Source organism: Pyricularia grisea (assembly GCF_004355905.1).
Source record: "Pyricularia grisea strain NI907 chromosome Unknown Pyricularia_grisea_NI907_Scaffold_4, whole genome shotgun sequence".
In the NCBI taxonomy this organism is placed as follows: domain Eukaryota; kingdom Fungi; phylum Ascomycota; class Sordariomycetes; order Magnaporthales; family Pyriculariaceae; genus Pyricularia; species Pyricularia grisea.
In genome coordinates this window covers 642,539-664,830 of record NW_022156718.1, presented here as the reverse complement: position 1 = coordinate 664,830, position 22,292 = coordinate 642,539, and the positions used below count along the sequence as shown (strand labels likewise).

The following is a 22,292-nucleotide window of genomic DNA, read 5'->3' as shown; positions in this document are numbered from 1 at the left end:
GGGAAACAGCTGCGACGAAAGTCCATTTGACGCTACCATCACATGCGAGACGAAGAAGTAAAATAATAAAATCACTCGCCAAAAATACAAAATCAGAGTCAAGCCGCAAAACCTGATTTGACGCCTTCGCAGAGGGCTGAGGTTCAAGAAAGAAACAGACAAAACCTGCCGCATCGCCCGCCAGCCCGATCCTATCCGAGCGCTTGCAGGAGAGACGAGAAAAAAAAAAAAAAAAAAAAAAAAAAAAAAAAAAAAAAAAAAAAAAAAAAAAAAAAAAAAAGCGACCAACGTGCGATCAAATCAATCGACAGCAAAAAGACCGGTCCGATCCCCAATCATTTTTTGCCCACCTATCTCGATCCGTTCGCTACAGAAAGCCAAGCCTGAGTATTTTTGGTGGTGGAGCGAACTAGGCTTCCTCGGGGGTTCTTGGGTGGCCTGAAATCTTTGCGGGGAAGAGGGAGCAAACTCGGGAACAAGGAAACGTTGGAGGAGGTTTTTCGTCATTGTTTATATTCTCCGACTATCCTTCAACTTGACCTTTGGGTCCTCCCACTTCGAACCCTACCGTCTCCGGCCCATCGAATTCCTCCCGAAAAGCCGCGCGCCGGAGCCTTACCTTGCCGCCTTCAAATAACGTCAATAGGCAGACCGTTAACCCGGTAATACTGATCGGCAAACATAAACATTTACGACACTGGGGATATTCGTCTTCGGTTTGCGATACGAGAAATAATCATCTCCTTCAAAAACGAACCCCACGCAAACACAGGCCACCGCAGCCCTGCACCACGCAAGTACAAACCAACCAAAAAAAAAAAAAAAAAAAAAAAAAAACCAGGGGGACGCCGTTAAAACGATGCCATCCCAACGACCCTTCTTCCTCACGAGCGTCTTCGCCGCGTTCCGCCAACAGACCCAGCCGCTAGCTACGACGTCATCACAACAACCAGGCAAGCAATCATCGACGTCGACGTACTCAACCGCGGCGGTCGCCCGGAGCACGCAGCCGCAACAACAGCAGCAGCAGCAATCCTCGGCAACCTCGTCGTCGTCATCTCAACAACAAACACAATCCTCCACTGCGGCGTCGCAGCACCATCAGCAGCCCAGTCCTGGTGTCCAGTCTCCGCGCGCCACGACGGCGGCGGCGACGAGCGGCATCCCGATCCCCGCCCCTGGACGCAGGCGCGGCAGCGATAGCAGCACAGAGGGGTTTCAGAATGTGCGCGGGGCGGAAAAGTGGTACGTCGGCGGCAGGACGGCGACGGGAGAGGAGCGTTTCTTCAGGCTGGGCGTTATACGTCGGGTGCGCAGCGGGGATAGATTGAGTCTAGATCGACTGAGTTTATGATTGTGTGTGTTTTTTTTTTGTGCCTTTTTTTTCTCTCTTCTTTCTTTATCCCCCTTCTTTTTCTGTTCTTTGTAACATTTTCATCTCACAGCACCAAAAAGTTTTTGGGAGAGGAGGTTTCTTATTTTTTTTTTCTTTTTTGATTTCCCCATTCCATTGTTTTCTGTTCTAGGCATATTGTCCAGGCAATTTTTCTTTTCATTGTTTTCTACTCCTCGGCAAATGGACCAGGTTGACCTTGTGGGATTTGGACGCAGGTCCAAGGGTAAATAAGTGGCGTCTGCATATGGTAAAGATGGCGAGGAAATGGCGTTGCGGGCTGGGATGGTATTTTCCCTACAGGATTCATTTATGTACCGGACGGGTTCGGGTTGTTTTCTTTCCTGGGTATCGATATGTGCACACCAACAAAGTATGAAGATAAACTGGAAAGGCTTGTGCACATTAGCACATAGGCTATGAAAATGCATAGCACCTGTCCTGGGAGACGCATCAAGACTGATTCTATGCTACCACATGAACCTCTGCAGCCGACCTTCGTCCATCAGTTTCCCGTCCACGTCCTTCCAGTGATACGGCCTATATATGAAGATGTACATGGTTCCGAGGTTGATGGCTACGAACCACAATGTCTCCAACATGAGACGCAGGTCTAGCCCCTGGGTCCACGAGCGCAACGTATTCGCGAGCCCCTTTTCTCCGGACCGCGGCTCTTTCACCCTCCAAGCCGGTACCATGATCCGCCACATGACCCACGGCAGGATGAAATAGCGCGGCTCGACAAGCGGGGCGGTGATGAGTGATAGCGCCGTGGCCAAAAGCCACATCACCCCTGCGGAGAGCGATTCACCGCCGTCCTCGGGCCTATCCGCCTCTTTCACCTTGGCGGCATCTTTTGGTGGTACCGACGATACAGCTTCCACGCCCGGTGCCTGTATGAAGCGGCTCCGTTTGCTATCTTGGGTCGAGGTACCGCCAATCAAGTGCCAGCAGAGGCGATGGCAGACCACGTAGAAAGGAACAAGCAGATATCTGACCTCGGGCCTCCTGAGAATGGAGTAGCGGAACACGTAGAACATGTAATGGCGATTGTCCGCCAACGTGAATGGGTGAATGATGGTGCTCTTGTGAACGATGGCTGTTGCCACTGCAGCCGAAACATACCAGAGCGGGAATGGGTACCCAGTGCTTGTATGCTTTCGAATAAAGGCGAGGCAAGTCAGGACCCAGTCCTTCTGCGAAGACTTCATACTGCGTTCTTTTTGGAGTTGGGCAGTGCGACCTGGAAGTAACTTCTGCAGGTGACGGGCAGTTGAGAATAAACATCTCAACATCAGTGGAGCTGAAAAGAAGGCAATTAGGGGCCATATGTAGAGCATTTGGGCCAGGTGCAGGGTCGCAACGTGGTTAGACTTGTCACCTGCATTCGTAGCATATTAGCACCATCGAATTTCAACACAATGAGAGCAGAGGGTCGCAGCCTACCGAGAACAACGCCGCAATTCCAGGCTACAAATCCGGCAAACAGTCCTAGGATGGAAACATGAGGCCAAACCTGAAGCAGAACTCCGGGAAGATTATGCACAGCTGCAATGGCCACACTGAGTGCAAGCCAGACGACATCTACGAGGTTTTAGTCAGAAGATGCAGGTTAATTGATGGGAATCAGAAGAAATGGCCTATGCAAAAACTCACCATATGCACTTGCTACACTCAAAGGAGGGTCGTGTATGTTGCCGGCCGCGTAGAGATTCCAATATGCTTTCGAAGCAGGTGCAAACTCCCTGATATCAGCGGCGTTGACAGCCTTGCTTGATGAAGAAACAGCCCCCTTTTTGACCGCATGTACGGCCTCAAGGCCACCAAAGTAGACAACGACCCAGAAAACGTTTGTCTGTCTCATGAACAGGGCTGCAATGCCCAACATGACCGTGGTCATATCATTCCGAAACGTCGTCTGTTCAGTAACACGCTTCAGATGGTTCTCATAAGCCCAGAGAACTGTCACAGTGGACCATAGATCTGTGTAGTACAGTCCAGAGAAGAAGAATATGACGGGAAATAGGGTTATGTTGATGGCTGTGTGAATGCTGTACATGGAGTCCAAGTGTGGCCCTTTGGCGATGGTTGTGGCGTGTCGGGTCTCAATGAATCTACGACATTTGAGAGCCAGTGCTGCAATTGCAACGACTGCGTAGACGTTGGATTCGCGCAGTAAGCTTGCAACCGTGACCCCATCTTGTAGGTACCTTGGGTTCACTGCACCAGCCGTGGCGGACAGCCATGTACGAGCTTTCACCAGGACATAGCTAATAAGGTACCTTTGAAAGGGGGAAAGATCAGCCGTAACTCTTGGTCAAACATTTAAATATTTGAGTACTGAATGCATACAGGCCTGGAGGAGTAGTGATCTTGTCATCCCACTCTGACCATCTTCCTTGCAAATACTTGTCTGCCTGAGGAATATGAAAAACCTCGTCCTTTATCAAGCCAATTGTCAGCCCTGAAGTTAAAGTTAAGATACTCAGCTTGTCAAAGCTGTACCAGCGAAGGGCAATGCAAAAAAAGGGGGGTTTCGCACTGACCAAGTATGGCTCTGGGACCTTGGTATTTACTATGGCAAGCCAGATGCAGGCTGATATGGTGACAAGGAACAAGCCAGTGCGGTAAATGAAGCGTGTCAGTAAAAGTCGGCGTGACTGAATGAAACTATCTTCCGTAGCATCCGTGATCGCAAAAGATGCTGCATATATCACCGAAATATGCACAATCTTGGAAACAGGTAGCATCTCAAAAAGGCCCATCTTGACTGGTTGGGTACCTAGTTGGTTGGATGGAGGAGGTTGAGTGCTGAAGTGGCCTTTACGTCTCTTTAGACATTTCAATTAAGATAAGGCCAGATCCCTCTCTTAACAAATTAAATTGGAAGAAAAATTTAAGGAAGTTTGAGAAAAAGAAATAAAACAAAAAAATATAATGGCAGAGAAGGGAGTGTGATGTACGTGGTCCTTTCACTTTTCTTTGATCAACAGTGTGCCACACAGATCTTGGTAGTGTCACCATTGGTAACATTCGTTGTTTGGTTGGCTTGGCTGGCCTGTCTGTCCACTGAAGTAAACGGAATGTGGGGAAGAGCAGTAGTGTAGTAGATGTGTTCCGACACTAACCCTGAAAGTTTACGCGTAAAGTGGTTCTCCGCCAAAACACGTCAAACGCGTCTCCAGTAATTAATTTGGAAATGCGCAACTACAACCAGGGTATAACTCATCCAAAGGCCTTCGAAACCTCCCCTCTATGTCCCCTTGATACCTCACTGGACTTTAGAGGGCATATAAATCGAAAATAGCCATATGGCCTGAGCGATTGATATTCCACAAACCCGCCACAATGGAGGCTTCTGACGGCGCAAACGATGTCGTTCACCCCGAAGTTCGGGCTCACATCAACAGTCTAGTTTCGGCAGTAAGTTGGTATATTTTAATATTCTTGCTCAACAACTACTTGCCGTCTTTCTCGTTTTAATTGGAACTAACAAGCTGCCCACACTCCCCTACAGCTCGGTGGCTTCAGCGCAGACGACGATGGCCGCTACAAGCTCGGAGATGATGCATTGGAGGTCCTCCGGGATATGAAAAAATGGATCCGGTTCTACGACGAGAAAACGAATCGCATGGATGTTGCCCGCTGCCTTTCCGAAGCCAACGTTGTTGGCGGTGATCTGCTTCACATTCTCGCCGCATGGCCCGAAGCCCAATCCGACAGCAAGTTCAAGGCGCGCTTGGCCCTTGCCTGCTACGAGATCATGACCCCCCTGACCTGGCCCATCGAGAAAGACCCAGAGCGGACCACCGTCAACCACTACCGCCACATGCCTGTACTCCAGCTTGCACAGCTGGGCTACAAGCGTGACATTATCAACTTTGATGGAGCTCAGATACTGCACACTGCCATCAGGGTCGCACTGCCGTCTATGGCTGTCCCAATAGGGGATCGGACCCCACGAGATCAAGGGATAATCAAGCTCGTGTTATACTTCCTGCGCAACATCGCCATGATAGCACCTCCTCCAGGGCTCAAGTACGACGGGGATGAGTCGCAAATTTCTCGATCAGCCACCATTGACGCGTTTTCATACCAGGACATCTTTCTCGCCATCTTGACAATAGCCTCCAACATGGGCGAGGATTTCAGGACCGAGGACGTCATTATCATGGAGGTCATTTTCCACCTGGTCAAGCGAGTCGACATACGCAAGCTATTTCTGGATGGCGAGGCTCTCAGCAAAGCCAAGGGTGAAGATTTGGTTGCCCTTATCAATAAAGAAAAATCGATGTTGCGAGCGCAGAACAAGCGAGCCCCAACACGCCACAACCGCTTTGGAACCATGGTCTGGGTGCAAAGAGCAGATGGCAGAATGTCTGCAATATCCGGACAGGATGCTCTTCGAGATTCCGCTACGCGGGAACGCAAAATGGACGACAGCAAGACTTTTAGGCCGCCCAGGAGATCCAGGAAAGCCGAGATGGAACCAAAGGACTTAGGGCCGCCTGTGTCTCTAAATGAGAGGGCCAACAAACAACTCAGGGGCTTTGTTGAAGAGTTTCTCGATTCGGGTTTCAACCCATTGTTCCAGCACATACGAAAGACCATCGACAGAGAGGCCCCCTACTTGCTCCACCAGCATCGAGCACAGTTTTTCTACCTCACGGCTTGGTTCCTCGAAGCTGAACGTGAGAGGATAAAGACGGCCAAAAAGCAAGGATCAAGCACCTCACAGGACGATGTTTCCCCCTTTAACCTCGTGGCGGGGGTCTTGAACCAGGAAATGTTCATCACGCTTAGCCGAGCCATGGATCGCGCTTACAACGACAAGGACTGGCAGGAGTTGACGACGGTGATGCGTTGCTTCAGCCAGATCTTGCTGACTGTTCAAGAAATGGCAGACTCGGGCGACGAGGAGAACGAAGATATTGCAGAAAATATTTTGAATCGTCTCTTCTACGAAGAGGCAACCCATGATGCAATTGCCAACATTGCCAGGAATTTCAAAGATCAGGGTTTTGAATATCTGGATGCTTGCACAGAACTCATCCACACGTATCTCCGCATCCTGGAATCATACTCAAAACAAAACGTCGACATGCAGGTCCGGTCCCGCAAAAGGACACGCAAGAAGAAGACGGCCGCCAAGGCTGCCGGCGAAGACGACGATCCAGCTGACGACACCAGGATAGATGACGCTGACGACTCGGCCAATGATGAAGCATCTGCCGAGAGGACTAGCAAAGAGCGCAAATTCGACTTTGGACGGTTTGCCATGCGCTTCATTCCACAAGGTGTTGTCGATACATTTGTCCAGTTCACCAAGTACTACCGAGACCTCGACGATTCGCAACTCAAGCGAGCCCACCGTTACTTCTTCCGCGTTGCTTTCAAGCAGGACATGAGCGTCATGCTCTTTCGCGTAGACATCATCCATCTCCTCTACAACATGATCAAGGGGCCTGAGGCCCTTGACAAGAGCTCCTCCATGTTCAAAGACTGGGAGGAGCTGGTAAAGCAAATCATCCGAAAATGCGTGCGGAAGATTGAAGAGCGGCCTGCATTAATCATCGAGATGCTCTTCTCCAAGATAAACAGCACGGCACACTACCTAGAATTCGGCTTCGAGAAGCAGACAATCTCGGGCGCGGCCAATCCTCGGCCTGGTGCAGAACTCGACTTCAAGAAGCAAGATTTGAACCTCGAGCAACAGATAGCTATTGCTGTTGGGGTTCTACTAGACAAGAATCAGGCTGATCATCTTACTTGGGTGAAAAAGGTGCTGAGCAACGCAGAGATAGAGCGCCGTGCGTGGGAAACTGCTCAAAATGCACTACCCTCTGTGGAGAGTCAAAACGTAGAGGGTGACGTCGAGAATGAAGCAACTGCTGCGCCATCGATTCCCAAAGACAACACGCCTACGAGTATGTCTAACAGTCTCGCCCATATATGGCTTGTCTTTCCTTTCTCTCATTGCTTGATACTGACCTATTTTTGCTGCAGTTGTCCGCCCCGACCATGATGGACGCCGTGGTGCAATGTTCAAAAACCCACACCTCCGTCTTCTCATGCGCCTAGTCGGCTTTGAGCGACTGGCCCCGAGCGAGGCTGAAACACCCGAGTCGGCTTGGATTATACCTGCAAATCTAAGCGCCGACCAACTTCAAGAGGCAGTTGGACATATCAACGCCGCGGAGTTTAACCCACCCGTCTTTGATGATGACAAATCTGCAGAAGACCAGCTACGGCGCAAGTCTGCCGGCGCAAGCTCAAGGCGGAAGAAGGCCGCATTCGACGATGATGAGGAAAACGATATTGACAACGAAGAAGATGACGGTCTGGAGGAGTTTCTTTTCGAGCCAGGTGGTCCCACGGCACGTAAATCTGACGTCCGGCCCAAGAAGAAGCTCACGCGGAGGAAGCGATCGCCGGCACAGGAGCTCACCGACGAACAGCTCGACGAGAAGGCCAGACTACGGCGAGAGAAGGAACTTGAGAAACAGAGAAAGATCAAGTCAGCAGCGAGGGTGCACTCTAGTGACGATGAGAGTGATCAGGAGGCGGACGCAGCTTTCTTTGCGCGCGAGAAGGAGAGGATGGCAGCTCGCAACGCACTTTATTCGCGACTGGCGCGAAATCCGGGCGAGATTACTGCTGAGAAGGCAGTTGGAAGCACAACAAAGGCAGGTCCTGTTCTGCTCAGCGACGACAGTGGTGACGACAGTGCCACAGCTGCAGAACGGAGCAAGCGTAGGAAGAGGAAATCAGATTCAGTTGCAGGGGATGAGGAGGATGGTGATGGCGGCAGCGACGGAGATAGCGAGGAACTTGGGACGCCGGCCCGCGATGCGCCAGAAAATAAGCCCTTACCGAAGCGTCGGAAGAAGGCGACGGCGTTTGTGGTCAGCAGTGACGAGGAGGATAGCGGCGATGAGGCCCCTGTTAACGCAAGGGGTCAGTCGAGTCAGCGTAGCGCGGCAGAGGACGCTATGGAGACGGACGAGACGCCGTTGTCTTCCAGTCCTCATAAGACCAAGACTACGGATGTCGACATGGCTAATGATGATGATCATGACGAAGAAGATACACCTGTCAAGGCTCCTACTCAGAGGCGTCCAAGAGCCAAGGCCGGCTTTGTGTTGGATAGCAGTGATGAAGAATAGCGGGAGTAATGCGGGGATCATGACTTGTTTGGCATTTCAAGGCGCACTGAGGATAGTAATAACATTGTTGTGCATATCAGGACATTGTTGAGTTTGATTGTTGGAACTGTTCATCGTCGGGTAACTTGACCCCATACTTTTATTAGACATCTTATAAAGGCCAAAAACAGTATGTCTACGCGGACAGTTTTCGCTCGAGAGGTTATAATTGGTAATCGGATCTGCCCCCCTGACTGGCTGCCAAGACGGAAGATGTAATCCAGGCTATTAATCTGCAACTTGCTGGGGGGTTACTGTAGATGCTTAAGCTTGTCAAACGTAAACAGCCTGAATACAAACCGTTAATCATCGGAGCTTTACAATCCTTGCGGATGATATGCTGTTTTGTTTGTTTAACCTTGATTTGCAAATTGCCGTCTTTGTTCCTCGGAGTATTTTTCAAATAATCCAAGGCTTTGCAGCGCTATCTGCTACGTAACTCCTCATTTCTTCACGTTACCTCCTGTACTGACGCAACTTGAACACCACTATTCCGTTTCGATTTGCCAGACTTTGAAATACATTCTAACTGTTGATTCTTTCTTTTTGATGTGGAATATTTCGTTGTCAGAACTTCCTGCAGAGGTTATTTAGTGGTAGGCAACACGCCATAACACTCACTCCATCAAGACTATTCGAAAGGCTAGTCTAGAATAGCCTGATGGATGGTTGGTCTCCACCGTCAATATATATCACGAACCAAAAAGAACCCAACACCGGTAATAGCCGCGACCTACCAACTCACTTGATTCATACCTATTTTGGGGAACGAATTCCGTTTTTTTTTTCCGCGTTGGTGCGCGCAAGTTGATACACAGTACGACACTGTTTGTATGGTGGGTTTCACAGAATACGGCTGCATCTCTCCCGGCGCCGGCTGGGGTATTTATTCAAGTATTTAGCAAATTACAGTTGGCTCTGATCAGCCTGGTTGATATGACATAAAAGTTTGCTGGAAGATAAGTAGGCAAAATGGCTATCTAGATAATGTGCTGATTCCTGTGACATGGATCCTACTATTCTTTTTGTTTTTATTTTTTTTTTATCTTACTTCTTCTTTCCATCCCCCTTTTCCACGCAGTTTCTCTTTCCTTCCAGTTTCAATGTGAGCAACGCAGTCATCCAACTCGACTTTTGAAGGAATCATCATGGGTCAACAACCAAGCTCCCCCGTACCGGGGACTAAATTCAGAGTCATAGGCGCTGGAATGTATGTCTGGCCCCAATGTTTCCCAATCCCATAAGTCGTTCTTCAGACCCTCCCTACTTTCTCCCATCTTGTCCTTCTTATCCCCCACACACACACTCACGTCACCCTCACAGGTCACGAACGGGAACCAAGAGCTTCAACGAAGCGCTGCGGATCCTCCTCGACGGGCCGGTGCACGACTCGGGCATCCAGTCGTGCGCGGGCAGCCGGCGGCAGCGACACCAGTGGCTGGAGCTGATGGAGCTTGCAGTCAACTGCCGGACCGTGTCGGACCGGAAGCGCATCGAGTGGCTGTTGGCCGACCTTCTCGAGGGCTACACGTCCACCATGGACATACCGGCCAACATGATGTACGAGGAGATCCTGAGCGTCTTCCCCGACGCCGTCGTCATCTGCACCACGCGCGACGCCGTCCCCTGGGCCATCAGCATGTGCCGCCTCGCCGACTCCCTCTCCATGTTCTACGTGCCCTGGGTCGCCTACTGGCTCCCCGGTGTTGGTTACTTTTCAAAGTGGATGGACTTGCAAAAGAGGCTGATGGCCCTGAGGCTGGGTTACGACGACTACCGCGTCGAGAGCATCCGGGACCACGAGAACACCCTGAGGAGGGTCATCCCACCCGAGAAGCTCTTCTTCTACCGCGTTAGCGAGGGCTGGGAGCCTCTGTGCAAGATACTCAATCTGCCGGTCCCGGACGTGCCCTTCCCCCACAACAACAATACGACCGACGCCCAGGGTACCGTGAATGAGATTCTGGTTATGGGGCTTTTGGCTTGGGTTGGGATTTTGGCCGGTTCTGGTGCTGCTGTATGGTTAGCCTGGAGGGCTTTCTCCCACAGTTTTCTTTTTATTAAGGGGTGACTGGACCCAGGAACACCCTTAATAAGAATAGTACATATCCTTAGAGCCCGAGAATTTGAAGAAATTGCACCTTGGCGTGCAACATCATGGACGAGCAAGCTGCACGAGCGAGAAATTATACGTTTGTGAAAACCCTCATCGGCATGAAAAAGTCTTGATTTTTGTATTGATAAAACGTTACATCCATATCTCGTCCCACATTCATCTCAAACATGTATAAAGCGTTTGCGTGACCCGATGGAGGCTGCCATATCTTTTCATCTCGAAAGAAGAAAGAAAGGAAGAAGGGTAAATAGAATCAGTAAAGACATTGACCGAACTTTGACCAGATATGTTCGTCCAGTCCTGTCTTTGTGGAAAGTCTGGAGGCATCATATGACTGACAACCTCTATAGCCTTGTTCAAGCCCACTTGGAAAAGTCAAGCGAGTCAGCCAAAGGGTCATGCCCGTTGGACTGTGTCTGCGTCATTTCTACGCCTTCATGAGTTGGCGCGCTCGACATCATTGATGAGCGGTGGGAATGCTGCGTCTGCTCGCTGGCGGTTGTGAAGAAAGTTGCCACTGACGATCGCCTTAGACTGCTGAAACTGTCTCGCATACTGCTTGCTGGCCTCGAAGCGTCGAGTGTCGATGTGGAGGAAGAGGCAATATTGCCGGCTGTGTGTTGGGACGGCGAGATAGAAGACATAGTTGGCCCTGAGTTGACAGCCCCAAACCCTCCACCGCCACCTCCGCCTGTCGATGCTGTTGGAGGCGGCGACGGCGATGGCGCGGCTGGTTTTAGCCCGTAACGCTCTCGCATACGCACAATCTCGCGCAGACGGTTGCGCCATGTCGAGACGTGCTCACCAATCGTGCGAGTCGACCACACGTGGGAAAAAACGGATGCGTTCAAAGCCAACAAGCGGATAAAATCGGGCAGAGACTCGAGGCTAATCATTTTTGTACTGGCCGCCGGTGATATCTCAGGGAATCCTGGCTTGCTCATCACCTGAACCTTGAAAAACGGGTTGTATTGTTGACACGATTTGCCGTTGTCCGCCTCGCCCGTTGTGCCCCCTTCTTTCGCAACAGCCATTTTGGCAGCGCGCTCCCGGGAGGCGACGAAGGAGGCCCGTGAAACTGGCGTAATGACAATATTGACGTAATTGAACTCTGATGCAAATGTGTCAAAGTTGAACGGCAGACCAGAGTCGTTGAAGATGATGTTGACAAAGTCGTTGCCAATGTGCTTCTTCTTTTGAGTACACGCCGGGTCCTGCTCAAGATTCGTAGGCATTTGCGTGGTGACATGGAACACTATCTCCGTGACCCGATCTCTCCAACAAAAAGTGTACTGCCCATCAGTGTCGTACTGTCGATCCAGACCTTGAGCGTTGAAAGTAGCACCCTTGAGCTTCGTCAGTGTGCCTAGGCCGTTCAGAAAGTCGATGTAATCTCTACTCCCCGACACATTTGCAAGAATTTCTGCCTCCTTCGATTGTCCCTCTCCAATATATATCACACCCACCTTGTGCCCGTCTACTGGGGAGTTATGATCAAACATTTTGATTGCGCGAGATATGGCAGGGTCTTCGGGAAGTGGTATAGGCCGCAGAGTCGAGTTTTGAGGCTGCGGGAGCGACGAAAGCAGCTGTACCATGACGTGGCTTGGGAATGCAGCATTTTCCAACATTGCCTGCCCATCGCGAGTACTTTCGGCTGTGACTGCCCGAATTTGATGATGAGGAAGAGGCTTGATGCTTTCACGCACAACAAAACATGAGGTGCCCGACGGCTGTCGTTTTGTGACGTGTGCCCAACCGTTCCTCGTGGCCTGTTTGATCGAAACGATGCTGTTGCCAACAATCCAGTGCCTTTCCTTAATCTCACCGAATCGCTCTTGCGTGAAGAGAGGATCCTCCAAAGACTCATCCACGTCCGAGTATGCAACCCTGGACATGAAGTCGATGGTTATTTGGGCCTGCTCCTCCCCTGGACCCCCGTCGGCATCTGCAAAGAGGTTCTTGGCGATCCAGGGTACGTGGTTTGGTCGGTCCGGTAGTTTCACAGCCAGGAACCAATATGTGATGACATGGTAGCCCAGCGCATATACATACTGCGGGAGATCGTCAGCGGTGCTTCCTGCGTCCAGCTGACCAAGGGGGGTCATGGGAGTCGGTGGTTCGCTGCCGTTCCCCAGGCGAAGACTTGATCTTTTGGCCCTGACGTCTTGCAGATACCTGAAGCAAATTCCGAACACAATCCTGTACTCGTCCTCCCTGAAGTTGGAGTAAAGCTCAGATAGCCTGCTAAGACAAGCGAGGAATTCCAGAATGTGCATTGCGACACCCTGGCGCGTGATAATTTGTGACATCCTCTGAAGAATGGCGACGAGGCACTTGCTAGTCGATAGTGGAAGCTCATGGGCGCAAATAGATAACGCATGAATGCAGCATTTTGCCGACTTGTCTGAGAGACCCTGCATAAAGGTCTGGACTATCTCGTCCTCTTCATTCTTTTGGAAGTGGTGGTGATAACTCAGTATTGTTGTAAGAATATGGTAGAAGCAAACGGCTACCTCGGTCTTTCGCAGATGCGTTGATATAGGTGGTTCCTGGAACATGTTGTTACGTATCTTTTCGCAAATGATGCCCCGGATCTGTTGAATCTGTGGTATAGCGTCCTCAAAGAGCGCATGGTTGGCGAGCTGAGAGGGCAGATGCACGATAATAAAACTATAAATCTCCCAATCGCAACCCATGTGGAGAATACTTATTAGGGCCTCGAGCCAAGCCGCCATATTCAGAGCAGGCACTGGTTCAGCAACGTCGTCTGGGGCCTTGGAACAATGCGAGAACAGCACTGGACTCGCTATCGGCGACGGAGGCTCAGGGAGAGCGTCCTGGTCAGAGAGACACCACATCTGTCTGTACCTCCCCGCCGACGTTGCACCCGTGCCTGCACCACTTGTAGACCGGGCCACGGGCGTCCTGTCGCGGTCAAGAGGGGATATGGACTGTCCAAAAGATACTGCGCGGCCTGGGCGAGTGGTAAGACTATTGGGTTCAGGCCGTGGTGGTCTGGCATTCTGCGCCTCCTCTGCAAGCCTCTTGGAGATTGACTCCTCGGTACGAAACATCATCGCAGCCAACGCATCAGACTCGGTGAAAGGTGTCAGGAAAATGTGGTTCTCCCAGTCCGACCTAAGGCGAAAGAGCATCTTCATTGCCGTCAGGCGGGCGTCTGTCTCACACTTGCTTGAACGAGCGATATGGACGATGGCATCAAAAAGCCTGCTGGCCTTTCTTACATCTGTGTCCATTGACCTCATAAACATTTGAACATAACCCCTCGTAACTACATTCGATGGGCTCTGAAAGTTCCCATCGTCATTTGCAGATTCCGATGGTTGTGTCTGACTGCCTATGTTTATAACTGGTGCCAGTACATGAGGTACTCTTGAACGGTCGTTTGCAACCACACTCCGCAGGCTGTCTATGATGTGGTCAAACAGGTCCTGATCGGCAGATTGACTGACAGAAACTGCGAATGAGACTATATTCTGGAGTATGAGTGTCTCACTCTCTTCTGCGATACCATCAAGCAGACTTTCGGTGAGACCTGGTGCCGTGTAACCACCAGATTCGGCATCAATAATCTCCAGAATGTCAATTACTTCGGTGATGATGCGGAAAGCCCTCGACCTGACCGAAATCGACCGACGCCTGTCCCGAAAGAAGGTCTCGAGCACAAGACTGACATTGTTCTCCCATTGAATGTCGGATGGAAAACAGCAATGGAACTCGGCAAAATAGTCGAGTACGAGGCCAGCAGCAGAGTCCGGGAGGAGCTCATGAATCTTGGTGAAGAACACAATGCAGTCTTGCCTCTGCACAAGATCGGACTGGAATTCTAGCAAGAGCTGCTCAAGTCTGGCCGCCAGTCGCCCTATCTCGGCCAAAATTGGATCTTCCCGTTCGAAACTACTCGTGGGAGAGGACAAAGACCTCGCCGAAACCGGCACATCCCCACCGCTGGACCTGTCTTGCTTGGGAAAGCCACGGCATCGTTTTGCGCAGTCTGCAGCCACGTTCAGGATCACAGCCCAGTCCTCATCTTCGATGGCAGCATTAATTTTCTGGGCACCGTCGTCGAAGAGTGAGTTGATCAGCTGGAGCAAAACACTGCATGTCTTGGGCGTAGCCTGGTTGTTGACGAGATTTACAAGCCCGTCGATTAGAGGACTCAAGGGAACGGAAGGATAGCCTTTGCTCGAGGATTTCCAGACGAGTTTTTGTAGTACTTCAAGGGCACCACGAACTTCCCGCTGGTCTCGTTGTTGCGAATCCGCTCTGCCAGCCGCTGTGTATGCCTGTAGCACATTGAGGAGTATCTGGACCATGGCGTTCCCATGATGTGACTTGGAGATGTTTGACAAAACCTGCCAGGCGGGCTTGGCGAGGTTTGCAACCATGCTGTATATGGAGCTCAAAACGTTGACACAACGACCAAGGTTAGCCGATGGTATCATGCCAAACGTTACTATAGCATTAAAGACGTTTATGCATGACTTTAGGTCGTCCTCGGAATTAGTAGCCATGCAAATGTCAAGAAGACACTCGATTAAACGACCGGCCGAGTGGTCGTTTGTGACTTTGAAATTGAATTTAACCACTTCTTGAACAAAGTCAAAAAGCCGAGAAAAGTTCTTTTCCTCTCCGGAAACATTGGCCTTGGCCTTAGTCGCCCGGCTGGTGCTTCGCGATGGATTTTTTCGGGCCTCTTTGACGGCCTCTTTTGCCTCCTTAACAGCCTGGAACTTCTCCTGAAGCCAGGTACTAAGGAGCGGTACCACATCATATTCAAACCCGGCGAGATCTCGACCACGTCTGGTGAGATCCTCGAGTGCGGCCAGTTGAAGATGAAAGTCTTCAGGATTGGCGGGTGCGGATATGGTTCGAAAGTACTCCCTCCTCTCGAGATCGGTGCATTCATGATGCCTGACACATTCTGTGACCAACTCCCAGCCTGCAACACGTGCCGCATGCGGCTTCCCTGGTTCTATAAGATCTTTTCCGGCGTACCATATGTCGAGTACTGATGTGAGGGAGCATGTTGCGATGGCGATACGCAATGAGGCGACAGCTCCGATCCTTTCGTTCAGCGATGCGGATCGTAGATGTTCGAGAGCGTCGAGACGATGCGCCGGTTGCCCAACTACAGTACTTTCTTGTACAGTGGCACTTTCGTTTGTAAGTTGCGCAGTGGATGAAGCAGCAGATATCGGCATTGGCTGCACGGGCGGAGGGGACTTGGTCAGTCTAGCGCCGGTGAGGTTCTTGAAGACACTGGCAAGACCGCCTGTGGTACGGGCGGAGTCTGGAGACTGGGCGGCATCTTCAGTCGATCGGGACATAGGCTCGTCGCTTTCTGAGGCCGTGGGGCCTAGCGAAACTATACGCCGCAACATGTTAACGTGGAATCCATTAGAGACGAAGGAGGTTTGAGATGGTGAGGCCGCAAATGAGCACAAGTGTATGTACGAAGCCTGGAGCAAATATGCAAAGAAAACTCTTGAAGGAACTATTGGGAGGCCTCAGCCGTGGACAACGTTCTAACAGATGTGCAGGCGGGGCAGGGGTAAATGGAAAGCAACGGTATAGTGGTGATGTTGGTGTTGGCTGCTAGCATATTGCGTAATACAGAAGAATTCAGGTGGGCAAACTCAAAAGGGTAAACAAATATGGATGGATGGCTCGCAGGCAGTCAAGATGAAGTTGGTGGGCAGGTAGGCACGGCTGACAGAATTGACATATTGATATGTGACAAGACTGCAAGTTCTATGCCCCATCCCTAGACCAGACCAAGAAGGTCTCGAGCCAGGACTTTGGGCCACGTCCAAAATAGGAACTGATTCTAAACTAGACAGTTCTAGTCTAGACGGCCTAGATAGACAAAGTACTAGAGCAAGGGCCAAGGAGGTGACATATACAGTCAGGTATGCATGGCACCGTAACTTACAGGTACGCTAGTTCTTGCATACAAATAGACAGAGGGAAGGAAGCCAAAGTAGGCTGACGGTAGGTATTGGAAGCCGGTCGGTGGTGACAGATGGTGATTGTAAAGTCGCGGTCGCGCAGCAAACCAGCACAGTTCCGCACTTTTGCTGCGCCCTTTCGTCGAATCGATCGCGCGTTGGTCCGTTGTCGTTGTTTCTGGGGGAGAAATGAGCTAAAGAGCCATGAACACCACCAGCGACTGACACGACCCCATGAAACTTCGAATCGCGAAATAATCCTGGTTCGTCCCCAAATTTTGCCGTCAGCGGAAACTTGGCCCACGGTCTCCGCAAAACTACTATGACCTAAATTACGCCATTGGGCCAAGCTGGGCAAAGCTGTACTGGAGCTTTGCACGTGGTGCGATCCGAGCGGCAGTGCATGGGGGTGGTTTTGAATGTTTTTTTTTTGATGATTTTTATCCTTCAAGGAATTTTATCGATAAGATGTTTCTGGAAGGTCCCCTCCGGATTTGTTATCGTTATCGATTGCGCTGCGCCCCGCCAGTATTCTTCGTCCATACCCTTTAGAGCTTCGCCGCCTAGCCAACGGGAGTTGTTTGTTATACTGGACCTTGGGCGCAAGATTCTATTTTACGAGGCATTCTTACTTTTACACCGACTACACACAACGCGTCTTCTCGACGTAAACGTCACCGCTCCCACTAGTCACAAATCAACTCCTGGCAAGATGGCCGTCGTAATCGGCGAGGTTGCTCAGCTCCTTGATGCGACCCTCGACCCCCAACATCACAAAAAAGGTATTTCACTCCATCGCCTACCGCCCAAAGCTAGCTATCATAGCTTTGCTGCCCCGCCATAGACGCCTCAAACGCAACACTTGTGCATGTTAGGTATCTGCTTGGGCCGCACACGTTCAAATTACCACAAGAACTCTCTGAATTCAGCGCTAATATCTTTTTTGCAACCATTCAGCCGAAGCCGCTCTCAGGATAGAAGAAAAGAAGCCCCAGTTCTCCTTGACCCTTCTGCAGATCGTCAACTCGGACGCACTCCCTGCCAAGACTCGTTTGGCAGCCGCACTCTGTTTCAAGAACTTTATCAGGAGCAATTATGTGGTACGTCTAACAGGGAATCCAGAGACCACTCGTTAGCCTCAGATTTTATGTCAGTTGGACATGAGCTAAGCACAAGCGGTGCGACAGGACGAAGATGGCAAGTACAAGTTGCCTGAGGACGAGGTCGCGACACTCAAGCAAGAGCTCGTCGGACTCATGATTTCATCTCCGCCAAACATCCAAGCACAGCTCGGCGATGCCATCAGCATTATCGCAGACTCTGACTTTTGGGAGCGTTGGCAGACACTGATACCGGTATGATTCTGCCTTGAGATTATAATATTTTCTCTGTCTCCTTCTCTTTGGCTGGCAAACTGACATGGATGGGCGTATTCCAGGATCTTGTTAGCCGATTGTCGACGTCTGATTTCAAGATTACAAATGGCGTTCTTGAGGTCGCCCACTCGATCTTCGTTAGGTGGAGGCCCTTGTTTTCATCCAACGAGCTTTATACCGAGATCAACCATGTCCTGTTGCACTTCGGCGAGCCGTTCTTGAAGCTTCTCGATAGCACACACCAACGCATTGAGGCGGCCAAAGGAGACGCAGCACAACTCAAGGGCTGGCTTCAGACTATGGATCTTCTTGTCAAGATCCTGTTCGACCTTTCATGCCAAGATCTTCCTCCTATAATCGAGTCCAACATTGCCAGCCTGTGCACACTTCTGCAAACATATTTGTCCTACACCAACCCCCTCCTGGATGGCGACGACGAAGAGGAGACTGTCATCGAGCTGGTCAAGTCAGATATCTGCTCCGTCTTGACTCTGTATTTCTCCAAGTTCGATGACGATTTTGGTAACACGGCCCAGGAGTTTATCCCGGCTGTGTGGCACTTACTCTCGTCGATTGGCATGGAGAAGAGATACGACGGACTCGTCAGCAAAGCCCTACAGTTCCTCACCACTGTGGCAGGTAACCCGCGTCATGCGCCTCACTTCAACAGCGAAGCTGTGATAAAGGAGATCGTCGAGAAGGTGGTGCTGCCAAATATCAGCTTACGCGAGTCCGACATCGAGCTGTTCGAGGACGAGCCGATTGAGTTCATTCGGCGTGATCTGGAAGGCTCAGACTCTGACTCGAGGAGGAGGGCGGCAACAGACTTCTTGAGGAGGCTGCAGGAGAACGATGACAAGCTTGTTACCGAAGTCGTGGGGCAATACATCAACCACTACCTCGGTCAGGCCGACTGGAAGTCCAAGGACACTGCAGTCTACCTATACCTTTCGATTGCTGCCAAGGGTGCTGTGACGGCAGCGAGGGGAGTTCAGACCGTGAACCCTCACGTCAATGTGGTCGATTTCTTCCAACAGCATATTGCTGGAGATCTGATCAAGGACGAAGGGGTTGAGCCTATTTCGAAGGTCAATGCCATCAAGTACCTGCACAACTTCCGTAGCCAACTTACGAAAGAGCAATGGAGTGGAGCCATTCAACCGCTCATCGTCAACATGGCCTCGTCGAACTATGTCGTATACACGTACGCTGTTATCACCGTCGAGCGTGTGCTATTTCTTACCAACGAGCAAGGGGAGCACCTTTTTACAAGAGCCGACATTGAACCCCTTGCCAAAGACTTGCTGGAGCATCTTTTCAACTTGGTTGAGAAGGATAGGTCACCTGCCAAGATGCAGGAGAACGAGTTTTTGATGAGGTGCATTATGCGGGTTCTCATTGTCATCAAGGACGGGGCAGTCCCGCTGTTGGACAGTGTGCTCGATCGCCTCATCGCCATCACAAATGTGATTAAGCAAAACCCAAGCAACCCGCGATTCTACTACTATCACTTTGAGGCCGTCGGCGCCCTGATTCGCTACTGCGCTGCCACCGATGCTAGCAAGTTGGAGGCGAAGCTCTGGGAGCCGCTCTCGTCAATCCTCAATGAGGACGTCACAGGTATGCGTTGATTTCTCGGTCCTTTATAAATAAGAGCTAAACATACATGCTAACTTGGTTACCAGAGTTTGTTCCTTATGTCTTCCAGCTGTTCGCTGCGCTTCTTGAATCCTCACCAAACACTGCAGCGCCAAATAACTTCTTGAACCTTCTGAAGCCCGTGCTTTCTCACACCGTCTGGGAAACTCGGGGCAATGTGCCTGGATGTGCCCGGTTTCTCTCAGCGATCGTGCCCAAGGTCGCAGAAGGAATTGTCGCCGAAGGACATCTTGAGGCGATCCTGGGCATTTTCCAGCGGTTACTCGGGTCCAAAAAGACCGAGCCGAATGCTTTTGACATCTTGGAGGCGATTGTGGGCTCTTTCCCTGCGTAAGTGATGCTACTTGTTTCCACCATGGCAACATGCGGCTAAGGGTTCCCCGCCCTACCTGCGTGGACTTGATCGGATTACTAACGAATCACATATATAGTTCTGCGTTGGACCAGTACTTCGGAACTATACAGTCGTTGTTATTCAAGAAGTTCGAGACGGAAGTGCCCGACTCTTTCAAGCAACGGTTTGTTCGATTCTACCACCTCGTCTCTGCACGGGGAGTTGAGGCTGGCTTCGGTGCAGATTACTTCATTAAGCACGCCGAGGCTTTGCAAGCCAAGGTTTTCGTGCCCCTCTACCTGAATTATGTTCTCCCGGTCACCGCTGGCTTCGCACGGCCAGTAGACCGCAAGCTTGGCGTCATTTCATACACCAAGACGCTTTGTGACTCGACCGCCTTTGCTCAGACGTACGCGAAGGGCTGGGGTTTTACCTGCAACCACCTGCTGGAACTTCTCAGCAACCCACCCAAGGTAACAACCGGAGCAGGCGACGAGTTCATCACTGAAGCTGATGTAGATGACATCGGGTTCGGTGTCGGCTACACGCCACTTAACACGTGCAAACGGGGTCCTCGTGACGACTTCCCCGAGATTACCAATGTGCAAACCTGGGTGAGCGAGTACATGAAGTCGGCCAACCAGCGTACCGGTGGAAAACTTGCAACCTTTGTCCAGGAGCGACTGGAGGACGCTAGCAAGGCGGAGCTAGCCAAATATCTCAGCTGAGAGATATTTGTAGCTGCGAAATAGGGGGGGCGGTCGGGGTTTGCGGGTAGTGGGGAAAAAGAAATAAAAAAGAAAGCCTATTCACCTTATGAATACGCTAGGATGGGGATAGGTTTATCGCTGTGGATAAATATGGGGTAGCGCCTCATTCCTCAAAGATTGGTAGGATCCATCTTTGTCGTCCCTGAGGGGAAGGCCGTGCGCGTGCGATGGGATAATGGAGACCCTGAATGTTTTGCGGGGGAGTTGACGTACGTTATAGTACAGCCCCCGAGTCTTTGGTTGAAGGCTCAAATGATGCCTTGCCAAATTTGGGATGCTTGAATTGAAACAAGCACTCTGCCTCTTTTGTTCACCCCTAACCTTTACTGTCTTGACTGTATTGTCTGACGGTCTTTGACATCGGCAAAAGGAAAAGGCCGTATTGTTGGGTAGCGGCTCGGACTGCTCAGGCATGGCAGGGGTTACGACACGTTGTGGCGTATGAAGACGGAAAGTAATTTAGGCTCATGGCCAAAGATAAGCTTGGCGAATAGTAAGCTTTATGGGAGTGAGATATTCAATTGAGACCTCTCCATTATAGATGAGCTCTAATGACACTGACCCTTTAATTTCCCACTTTCATACCTTAGTATCCACAACAACAAAACTCAAAAAAGTTTACGACGACGCAAGTGTGGACAAGCTGAAATGTCACTTCGGCAGTGAGAAGCAGCGGAGCGCGAGGATGACGATGGCCGCTTCAGATTCAGTCTTACCCCCCTCTGGATTGCCTCAGCACAACCCAGCGACGACAGGCATCGTGTTGAATGGATGATGGTATTTGTGTGTGGTCTTTTGATCCACCTCTGCTAGACCAATTTGGCATTGCGCAGGTGTAAATCATTCGAGGTCTGAAAGCAAAGCCTCATGACGAAACAACAGTGGTGAAAATGGGCCTCGTCAGTATGGGGGTCTTTCCGGAACGGCACCATGTCAAACAGTGAGACACACGAGAGGAAGAGAGCAGAGGATATAAAAAGAAAGAAGATGGAGGGAAATGATGTCAGCGATTGACAAACGCTGAGAGTTTCAATGGGTATTGATTGAGCTGTTGATAACTGAATCTTGTTCTGCGGCAGGCAAGTAGGTGTTGACATGACTACTGTACATGATACCCTTGCTGGCTTTTTTTTTTGTTTGTTTCTTTCCTGATTTGCACTCCCGGACGGAGATAATCAAAGTGGTTCCGGGCTGCCGGGACAAGGCGAAGGTCGGGCGTCGCCGGCTCTAAAAGAAGTTGCGGGGCTCGTTTGAGGTTGTTGGGGCTAAGAAAGATTGCTGTCTTGACGGCGATGCACGACAGGGCGAAGAGACAAGGATGGAAGAACAGAGCCCTATGTATTTTGGTTTACGCGCATCAATCATCAATCTTAGTTGGTTTTAAAGGTTGTTTCTCTGAGAATTTCTTCACTTCTGGCGAGGGTAAGTCTCGTCTCAGGAGTGGTAACAAAGAAATAAAAAAAA

General features: G+C 50.7%; 6 protein-coding genes across 6 annotated transcripts; 4 read left to right on the top strand and 2 right to left on the bottom strand.

Annotated features, from left to right (window-relative positions):
* Positions 1-795: 795 nt before the first annotated feature.
* On the bottom strand, positions 796-4,359 carry PgNI_06931 (uncharacterized protein). Its single transcript, XM_031126949.1, has 5 exons — positions 3,940-4,359; positions 3,746-3,834; positions 3,050-3,675; positions 2,840-2,977; positions 796-2,774 (listed from the first exon to the last, which is right to left on the bottom strand). The coding sequence occupies exons 1-5, from the start codon at positions 4,156-4,158 to the stop codon at positions 1,864-1,866; spliced, it is 1,983 nt and encodes a 660-aa protein (XP_030981046.1). The 5' UTR covers positions 4,159-4,359; the 3' UTR covers positions 796-1,863.
* PgNI_06932 (uncharacterized protein) lies at positions 860-1,354 on the top strand (the record flags this gene model as incomplete). Its single annotated transcript, XM_031126950.1, has 1 exon — positions 860-1,354. One exon carries the CDS (start codon positions 860-862, stop codon positions 1,352-1,354), a length of 495 nt encoding a protein of 164 aa, XP_030981049.1.
* Positions 4,360-4,741: 382 nt separating the features above from the next.
* PgNI_06930 (uncharacterized protein) lies at positions 4,742-8,605 on the top strand (the record flags this gene model as incomplete). Its single annotated transcript, XM_031126948.1, has 3 exons — positions 4,742-4,816; positions 4,911-7,320; positions 7,400-8,605. The coding sequence occupies 3 exons, from the start codon at positions 4,742-4,744 to the stop codon at positions 8,557-8,559; spliced, it is 3,645 nt and encodes a 1,214-aa protein (XP_030981047.1). The 3' UTR covers positions 8,560-8,605.
* A 947-nt stretch (positions 8,606-9,552) lies between these two features.
* On the top strand, positions 9,553-10,760 carry PgNI_06929 (uncharacterized protein). Its single transcript, XM_031126947.1, has 2 exons — positions 9,553-9,808; positions 9,922-10,760. The coding sequence occupies exons 1-2, from the start codon at positions 9,747-9,749 to the stop codon at positions 10,667-10,669; spliced, it is 810 nt and encodes a 269-aa protein (XP_030981658.1). The 5' UTR covers positions 9,553-9,746; the 3' UTR covers positions 10,670-10,760.
* Positions 10,761-11,070: 310 nt separating this feature from the next.
* PgNI_06928 (uncharacterized protein) lies at positions 11,071-16,122 on the bottom strand (the record flags this gene model as incomplete). The annotated part of the gene is made up of 1 exon (XM_031126946.1): positions 11,071-16,122. The coding sequence occupies one exon, from the start codon at positions 16,120-16,122 to the stop codon at positions 11,071-11,073; it is 5,052 nt and encodes a 1,683-aa protein (XP_030981657.1).
* Positions 16,123-17,301: 1,179 nt separating this feature from the next.
* PgNI_06927 (uncharacterized protein) lies at positions 17,302-21,340 on the top strand. The gene is made up of 6 exons (XM_031126945.1): positions 17,302-17,471; positions 17,647-17,789; positions 17,877-18,044; positions 18,128-19,685; positions 19,751-20,054; positions 20,156-21,340. Exons 1-6 carry the CDS (start codon positions 17,402-17,404, stop codon positions 20,784-20,786), a joined length of 2,874 nt encoding a protein of 957 aa, XP_030981650.1. The 5' UTR covers positions 17,302-17,401; the 3' UTR covers positions 20,787-21,340.
* The last annotated feature ends 952 nt before the right edge of the window (positions 21,341-22,292 follow it).